The sequence below is a fragment of the Vespula pensylvanica genome, chromosome 11 (assembly GCF_014466175.1).
Source record: "Vespula pensylvanica isolate Volc-1 chromosome 11, ASM1446617v1, whole genome shotgun sequence".
Taxonomy (NCBI): Eukaryota; Metazoa; Arthropoda; class Insecta; order Hymenoptera; family Vespidae; genus Vespula; species Vespula pensylvanica.
The window spans coordinates 227,312-237,311 of NC_057695.1; the positions used below are offsets into that span (position 1 = coordinate 227,312).

General features: G+C 35.0%; 1 protein-coding gene across 1 annotated transcript in view; it reads left to right on the forward strand.

Annotated features, from left to right (window-relative positions):
* Positions 1-10,000, forward strand: part of LOC122633068 — a 70,795-nt gene that overhangs the window by 56,770 nt on the left and 4,025 nt on the right. The window contains exon 7 of the mRNA XM_043820569.1: positions 7,490-7,639. Coding sequence (XP_043676504.1) covers positions 7,490-7,639 — 150 coding nt within the window. The remainder of the gene's footprint in view (positions 1-7,489; positions 7,640-10,000) is intronic.

Consider the following 10,000-nt stretch of genomic DNA (forward strand, 5'->3'; position numbering starts at 1 on the left):
AGAGAGAGAGAGAGGAGAGAGAGAGAAAGAGAGAGAGAGTATACCAGAGTACTGGAAGAGAGGGGAAAGAGGGATAAAAATGGGGGAGGGTGAGGAGATGTAATGGCAACGGCTGCGGGCGTAGAAATGTATGGCGGAGGGAGGATGCAGGTGGCGAGTACGGGTTAAAAAGGTTGGAAGCTGCGGCAACTGGCGCACGTTTGGCAAGGGATACTCTCCGTCTCTCTCTTTCTCTCAATTTCTCTTGCTCTCTCCCTCGATCTCCTTCTCACTCTCTCTCTCTCTCTCTCTCTCTCTCTCTCTCTCTCTCTCTCTCTCTCTCCTTCCTTCTCTGCGATAGGTCAGAGTGGTTGGGATCAAGAACGACGACTCTATTTCTACGTTGGATCCCAGTCTAAGTCTAACATTGAGTATATTTGTGGATTGTGTTTCGCTGGATCTGACGGGGCTAGAAGGCTACTGATTTTGGGGAAAAGGGTTAAAATGGCATTGGTAACTGTGATGATAGTGGTGGTGTTGTTGTTATTGTTGTCATCGTCGTCGTTGTCGTCGTAGTCGTAGTCGTAGTCGTCGTCATTGTGAGGTCAGTTGTATATGGCCTGGTGATTCATATATTCCAAGGGGAAGTGATATTTCCTCTCATACGTTTTTGTCATCGATCGAACTTTTCAAACGATATTTTCTTCGATGATCTTTGATAAAGGAAGTGTCCTGTCAGTGGGATTCTGATTTCGTGTGTGTATCTGTGTATACGATCGTTGTTGCGATCGTTGATGTAAGACTTTTAATTTGGAAGCTTGAATGATCATCGCTTTCGTAAGTTTGTCATTATCTTTTTTTGTAAAGAGAAAAAAGTGTGCTTGCTGATCGATCGATCATATTCATTCGATGATATTTCTTTTCTTTTCGTTTTCTTTTCACCTTGACATCTCGATCGGATTTTTTCATCTCACGTTGCTATTATAATTAACGGAATTCATTATCCCTCGTTTATCTATTCGGTGGTTTGTTTTCTCTCTTTTTTTTTTTTTTTAGTTGATACTGTTCTTCTCGAAAAACAGAGTGAGAAAAAAAGAAAAAAAAAAAGAAGGAGATTATAGTCGATCGTAATTTTATATTACGTTCTTGTAATGATAGTGTTTCGAAAAAAGATATAGTTGATTTTAATCCTGTGACCGATAATAACTCAATCTACTGTGCCGAACGAAAGGTAATCAATTTCACGAGTGATACAATATACACACATACATACAATATATAATATATATATATATATATTAAACACACATACAGCAAACAAACCAAGTATTATCACACCGCAGTGATTTGTCGATCTTCTAAATAAATTTCATTCGATCTAAAACGTCGGATCAGATGAAACACAAACGAGATCGTTCTCAATGGTTAACGATAAAAATAAGAGTTTCGAACTCTCGGAGAGAAAACAACTAACAAAACAAAACAAAACAAAACAAAACAAAACAAAACAAAACGAAACAAGAAACAAGAAAAGAAAAAGAAAGAAGGTAAAAAAAAAGAAACTGAAAAAATAGATAAGGAAAAAGAAAAGAGAAAGAAGAGGCAAAAAAAAAAGGAAGAAAAAGGAAACAAAAAAATAGAAATAAAGAAACTAAAAAATAAGAATAAGAGAAAAAAAAAAAAGAAATTGAGAGTTGTGAATTAGTTTGGTTGGTTCGTTTCAAGATCTACACAGTAGTAGTAGTAGTAGTAATAATAGTAGTAGTAGTAGTAGTAGTAGTAGTAGCAATAGTAACAGTAACAGTAGCAGCAGCAGTAGTAGTAGTAGTAGTAGTAGTTCTCAGTTGTATAGCGCGTCGTCGGAGAAAAAAGTTTTCACCCTCGTTGGGGGATGACCGCGACGGTTTCTACCTCCTACCCCTACCCTTCCCCCTCCCCCACCCTTTTCTGCGCCCTCAACCCCCTCTACCTCCCTCTACCAACTCTCTTTCTATCTTTTCGCGGAGTTCGCGCCGACAGCAAGAGGAGGGCACTCGGTCGACGACCCAATTCTTTCCTCGGCCTCTCTCGCGCACTGCTATATTTTACAAACGGCGAGAAAGTTGAACGTGACCGACGAAACTTTCCGCTGCATTGCCAAGGCGCGCCTCTTCGATCTCTCTCACGAGGACTCCAAACCAAGGGATAGATCTATCTCTAAATACGCGTGTGTATATGTACGTATATAATATGATACTATTGATAATACAATTTTCAATGTATTGGATGATACGATACGTGGTATTTGTTAATAATATAATTATATTTATACTATTGTATATCATACGATTCGGGTGATTTTTTTTCTTTTTTTTTTTCCCCTTAATTTGTCGTCATGTTATAATTATTTTTATTATTGTTGCTATTATTGGGTTATATTAGAGTAATGTTAATGATAAATGTTATAGTAATATATTAATACATAATATGTGTTATATGATGTAGTATTGGTTATGAAAAAATAATTATCATTAAGGGGGAATGTGTGTGTGTGTGTGTGTGTGTGTGTGTGTGTGTGTGTATTTTGTGAACTCATATGTAATATATAATTGAGACAAAATTTCATAGAATAATAATAATGATAATAATTGTTATTATTTTTTTTTATTTTCGTAATATTATATTATATATCTTTCTTTTTACGATAGTAATAATAATAATAATAATTTAAATTTCAATAATCACAAATTTATTTATCAAGTATATATTAAATTTATCACGTTGTAAAATATATATGTACGTACATATACACATTCTACTGATAGTATCGATTAAAAGAAAAGATAAAACAAGAAAAAAAAACTGAAACGAAAAGAAGAAAATAAAACGAGTGGGACAATAAGTAACAAAATCCATGATACTACAGTGACGAGGATAATGAACAAAAAGAAAAGGAAGGTGAGCGTGTTGTGTAATGAAAAAATAAAAAAGAAAAAAAAAAGAAAAAGAAAAAAGAAAGAAAGAAAAAGAAAAGAAGAAAAAAAGAAAGAGAAAAGAAGAAGAAGAAGAAGAAGAAGAAGAAGAAGAAGTAGAAGAAGAAAATCTAAGACGATACCGTGCTTGAAAGTAGGATGATGGTGAAATAGAAGGAGCCTAGTGGAGATTGGAAGGTTTCTAGAGCGATGGTAACCATAATGAGGCGGCGGCTGTGTCAGGACGAAGAAAAAAGGAAAAAAGAAAAAAAAAGAGAGAGAGAGAGAGAGGAAGAAGAAGAGGAAGAAGAAGAAAAAGGAAAAGGAGAAGGGTGAAGGAGAAGAAGGGGTTGGTAGAGGAAGATAGAGAGGGGATAGAAAGAAAGGGAGTGAGACCTGGATAAAGGGTGAAACGATTTTGGCGTAGGGTTCTTCTCCGAGCAAAAGGAAAGAGATGACGAAAAGGAAATGGAAGAGGAAGAGGAAGAGGAAGAGGAGAAGGAGGAGTAGGAGGGGAGAAAGAGGAGGAGTAGGAGGAGGAGGAAGGGAGGAGGAAGAAGACGAGAAAGAGAGCTAGATAGAAAAAAAAAAGAAAAAGAAAATGAAGGTTCAGGAAAGAAGGAAAGAAGAGTGTTGCCTTCTTCTCTTCTTTCCACCCTCACGAGAGAGAGGGAGAAAAGAGAGAGAGAGAGAGAGAGATAACGACAGGCGAAGGGTCCAAGAGAAGAAGAGATGAAAGAGGATGGGAAAGATAGGGTTGGGAAGAAGGTTCGAGGGGCCAGACGGGGAAATGTCGCACGTCTATCCGCTCGATAGCAGCTTACAGTCCGTGCACGTACCCTGTGCTTCTAGGATCTCCTACTATATACCACCAGCATCGGCACTAGCACTAGCACCACCACCAGCACCACCACCAGCACCAGCACCAGCACCACCAACACTACCACCCCCAACTCCTTCAACCTTTTCACCCCTTCTACCCCTCTATCCATCTATCCTCCCATTCCGCAACCCTCAACTTTTACAGATTTTCTCCTGCAAGATGTTACAACGCACTGGATTTATTTTTACAAAGGAAAAGTTTTTATACATGTGTCCATCGACTCATCGTCAGTTGATCTACTTTATTACGGATCGAAGAATTATCAAGAAAATGTTATTGATCTCGATCCTTTCGTAATTATCTACGATCATTTTCGTCGAGTTTGATCATAGTCGTCGTTGTCGTCGTCGTTTCAGCTTCCAACTTCCCTACCCCTTAACAATATCATCTCGAACGTTCGCTCTGGTCTTAATTAAGTCTGCTCATAATTAGTCATGTAACAATGATTATAGACGTCTGAAAAAAATTTTGCACGGATTAGGATGTTCTCTATGTGAAAGTGTCTTGAAGATATTCGTGACGATCGACAATCTCGAATTTCCTTTCTTTTTTTTTTTTTTCGAAATTGTAAAACTACGTGTAAAAAAAAAGATCTGTCTAGAGGGAGTAGCTGATTTTTTAAATATCATTTAAGAACATTCCTTTTTTTGACCTTCCTCCGGAAACTTTCGACCTAAGACTCAACTTTTGACCCAGTCCAGTATTAATTGTGACTTCACTTTAAGAAGAAAGTAATAATTTGCTTGCCTAATACGACTAACGAGTATTGAGAGATCTTACAGATCGAAGATGGCGATTCGTTGACGTCGGTTCAACGATCAAAGCTTTCGTACAATACAAAAAAAGAAAAAGAAAAAACAAACGAGCAAACAAACAAGAAGAAAAGAAAGGGAAAAGAAAAAAGAAAAAAGAAATAATTCCAAACTCGTAGTACGTGCACTGACGTCCATTGAATTTCACTAACCTAATAATTTTTTCATTTATAATTATTTATTTAACCGATTGAGAACCCCTTGACCAAGGGTTCTCATTACTGATGTAGATTTCAGATCTTTCTTAAATATTCTATTAATCTTAAAGGATTTTTCACATATTTTTTCTGTGCACGACTAACTTACATACATATTGTAAACGAAGAAGAGAAATTCGTCCGACAGGATCATTGAGCAAGAAAAAAAAAAGAAAAGGAAGAAAAAGAAAAAAAAAGACTGCGAAAATTGATTTTTCAGGCGCGGTCCGCGCTTTTCACGCTCTACTCTCTCTCTCTCTCTCTCGTCTCCTCTCATCGATTTTCACCTGCTCTCTCTCTCTTTCTCTCTTTCTCTCTCTCCTGCTCCTCCCACGACCCTCCTCCTCCTCCTCCTCCTCTTCCTCCTCCTGCACCTCCTCATCTACGACCTACGAGGTATACCTACGTTCGTTCGTTCGTTCGTTCGTTCGTTGGTTCGTTCGTTGGTTCGTTCGTTGGTTCGTTCGTTGGTTCGTTCGTTCGTTCGTTCGTTCGTTCGTTGGTTGGTTGGTTGGTTCATACGTATGTACGTACGTAGGTACGTACAGGATTCAATGTAAAAACGTTGCTAAAAATGTAGGTCGCGCCATATAATTCGTTTAACTTTTCTTAAGATAATCCACCTTCCTACTTTACCGACCGACAAATAACACTTGGAGTTATTCCCAATGATCGTATCCTTGATAGTCTATAGATTTCAAACGGGCAAATATGGGGCGAAGAGGGTAAGAAGTAAAGGTGGATGATGTAGAAGTCAAGGAAGGAAGGAAGGATGGGGAAGTAAGAAGAAAGGATAAACGTAACGATCGTTTGAAACTTTCGAAAAAAGAAAGAAAGAAACTTTCTTCGAGTTAGGTCACAGAGTGAAGTTAGGGTTACAGTTAGGTTTGAAGATAATGAAGTAAGTCGTTTTATCTCCCAACAGATGTACTTACGATGATCGTTCATTATTTTTTTCTTTTTTTGTAAGTCTCAATCAATCGTATTCTCTCGACAGACTGATCTTTTTTTAGGTTAATTTTCATTGTTTCATTGAGATCATAAAACTTCTTCAAACCCGAAGGAACTTTTTAACCTAGAAATTTTTGGCCCGCCCTGTAGATAACCTCTATCTCTATCTCTCTGTCTCTGTCTCTCTCCCTCTTTCTCTTTCTCTGTCACTCTTTTTCTTTCTTTCTATATCGTACGAAACTAACAAGCCCAAGCATCCCGGTGGATCGTAAAAGCGACCTTTTCTTTCTTTATTTCTTTCTTTCCTAACTTGAAAAGTGCACATGTTGCGTTTGAAAGCGTGTAACGGTCACGGACGAGCGTTCAACTTTGTTTCGAAGTTCTCCAAGGTCGTGCTATATACGCTTGTAGTAGGTCGTCGTCGTCGTCGTCGACGACGACGACGACGACGACGACGTCCTACGACGACACGACGACGACGACGACTTTGTCAGAAGAGAGAGAGAGAGAAACCGAGAAGTACCGAAAAAAGCCGAAAGAGAAAGAGAGAGAAAGAGAGAGAGAAAAGATAGAGATAGAGAAACCGAGAATTACCGGAAAAGGCCGAGAGAGATAGAGAGAGATAGAGAAACCGAGAATTACCGAAAAAGGCCGAAAGAGAAAAACAGAGAGAGAGAGAGAGAGAGAGAGAGAGAGAGAAAGAGAAGGAGAGAAAGAGAGAAAGATAGAGATAGAGAAACCGAAAAGTACCGAAAAAGGCCGAGAGAAAGAGAGATAGAAGATGACGGTATAATGGCCGCCGACCGACAGACAGACAGACAAACAGATCGACCAATCAAAAATCCCCAAAAAAAGTATCTCATAAATCTCAATCTTTCTGAGGGTATTCTGAGAAACGTACGCGAATAAATTTGAAGAATTTCGAAAGAATACGACATCTAAAAAGGGAAGGGGTGAGAGAAGGGTGCGAGAGCACGGAGGGAAGGGAGAAAACTTCGCAGAAAAAATACAGGGTGTATCGAAAGTTCTCAAATGATCCCTCTTTTATATATATATATATATATATATATATATCAATTATATATTCCTTTTCGAAATTTTTTAGATTAATTTTTTTTTGATCTTTTTTTTTTTATATATTTTTTATTTTCCAGGAGCAAATCCCGTAATACCACAAAAGTTGGGCTTATTTTTATTTTAAATTTTGCCGAAAAATTAGTCTCGGTAAAATAGGGTATAATCGATTTATAAAAATCACTAGATACATTTTTATACCATTCTTTGTTACCGTTTTTATTATTATCTTCTTTTTTTTTCTCTTTTGTTTGAAACTAAACGTATCGTTTCGATCGCGGAGCTATTACTTATTATTATCATTATTATTATTATCATTATCATTATTGTTATTATTATTATTATTATTATTATTATAAAAACAGGGGAATCGTGCGTGCGTATACTATATTATTAGATGTATGTGTAATCGCTTTTAAATCGTTATTTAGTCGATATTAATAGATATCATTCTCGTAAAATAGATTCAAAGGGATAAGAGAGAAGGGTGTGGGTGATTACGCGCGCGCCCACTCGATTTAAAATACAATGTCTTAAATCTAAATATAAATCTTCGTTTAATTCAGACTTCCCACTTCTCGTTTATTTATTCCCCGTATTAATTGCCTTCTTATAATTTACTTTTCTATTATATTTTTACAGGGAAATGTTTACACCTGAGTGGACTTACGCCTGAACCTTTGACAGCCGACGATGACTACAAATTGTTACGACTTGGAATTGGTTTCACGAATATGGTGGCACGTGCCACAAAAGGCAGTGCCGATCTTACGAGAAAAGAAATTAAAGAAGGTTGGTAAAATCTACAATACAAATATACATACGTACGTACATATATAAGACATAGTGTATATGTATACGGGGTATATCAACATATACTTGAGTACAAAAAAGAACAAATATATACTTGTCCTAGATGAGCCCAAGATTACTATAGATAATTATTTAAAAAATTGATTATTATTCCTTTTCTTTTCCGGATTATAAAATTACAATCTTAATTAATAAAACTAAGTATCTGACAAACTTAAAAAGTATAATCACGAATTTTATACATCGCCTTTTGAGACTTGTGGCCCACCTAAAAAGTTTTGGTTGGTTCTGTACTAAGTAAGACCATCGGAAAGTTCTCAGCTAATTTCTTTTTCTTTTCCCGTTTTATTGTTTTCCGCACGCGTAAATTTCTTCATTCTTAAAGTGAAAAATAATAAAGAGAACAAAGCCGGCAACTTTTCGAATGGTCCACCCTGTAGAATATAGAAATCTATCAAACATGTATGTGTGCAAAAATTTTAAACAAGTTTAGAAATATTTTCGCGAGACCATTGCGACCATATAAAAAAAGAAAAAAGAAAAAAAAAAGAAAAGAAAAGAAAAGAAAAGAAAAGAAAAGAAAAAGAAACAATTACGAATGAACTCTACCTATCGAGGTGTTTTATTTATTAGCTTTGAAACAAAGAAAGAAAGAAAGAAAGAAAGAGAAAACGATCCTCTGTAATATTGTTCGATATATATATATGTGTGTGTGTGTGTGTGTATGTGTATACTTATTTAACTTCTTTCTTTGTTTCATTATAGGAAAAAAAAAAAAAAAAGAGAGAACAAAAAAGAGAAAAAGAATTTTTTTTTTTTTTTAAATAATTCCAAATGTCCCAAAATATAAAAATACTTCGGAACAAAGGAAATACCATAAGCAAAAGTACCATAACTTCTGTTGTTTCGTGAAACGTTCGAAAAATTATATTCAATAATACCGCAATCAAATTGTCATGCGGAATTTATAAAATCAAAGTAACAACGTGTTACCGCGTAACAATCGCGATTACATCTACGAATGAATTATATAAAAATATATGCAGTAACGAAATAAAAAAAAAAAAAAAGATAAAATAAAATAAAATGAAATAAAATAAAATAAAATAAAGAAGAAATTATTTACGCAATAACTTACCCACAAGGTATATTTTTGAAGATTTTTTTTTTTGATACGACGTGATATAACGTGTGATACACGCACGCACACACCTATATATAGTCACACACACGACAATTGAAAAACGAATCTATTTGATAAAAATGTCTGAACGGTTCACGCGCACACGATGTAGATAAAGAAATTTATCTTAATAGGTTTTAACCGATATATCCCATCCACGTGAAAAATTTTCTTTGTCATCGATTTATCGCTCAAAGTATCGAATGAATCAAATCGGGCCAACGTTTCCTCATTAAAAATCCCTATACATCATACATATATAACGAAACGTAGTGTGATTAATAAATTATTTATTATACTAGACTTTGGATATCATCGAAATTATTTTATTTATATATTTTTAAAGGGACGAGACGAAGCGATTGTAACGATCGGATGTGATTTTGCAACTATTTATTATTTTGTTTTTCTTTTTTTTTTTTTTTTTGTTTTTGTTTTGTAACCCATCAAGATTAACTCTCTTACGAAAATTTCTTTCTCGTTCTGTTTCTTCTTCTTCTTCTTTTTCTTTGGTTTCGAATCGCAAAAACTTGTAACTTTGTAATCTGAAAAATGAAACATGAAAAATGAAAAATGAAAAATGAAAAAAAAAAAAGAAAAGAAAAGAAAAGAAAAGAATTAGTTTAAAAAGGATGTGGGAATATAGGGTAATTGATTTTCAAAGTCATTTAGGAAATCTTTTTGACAGGTTAGGAAACTTTTTGTCGCACCTGGTAACTTTTGTCTCATTCTGTACAACTTGAAAGAAGAAATTTCGAATAGTAGATATGAAGAAAGGAGTTTCCAACGTTAGTTTAAATATGATATAGTTCCATCGCAAATTGGCCAATCTAAACTGTGGTACAAAATTTATGGATTGTTTCACGAGAGGAGAAGAAAGAGGAAAATGAAATAAAATTAAAAAAAAAAAAAAAAAGAAAAAGAAAGAAAAATCAGATTTTACTAGACCGAAAGATAAACCGAAAAATTTTTGAAATACTACGATAAAAAATTCGTAAAATAATTTCATCGTAAAAAAAAAAGAAGAGAGAGAGAAAAAAGGTAAAAAAAAAAAAAAAAAAAAGAAAAGAAAGAAAAGAAAATCAAAACTTTTATAAGAGAGATCGAAAAAATAAACCTGTTTAATCGAGAAAACTTTACGAATGAAAAACATGTAC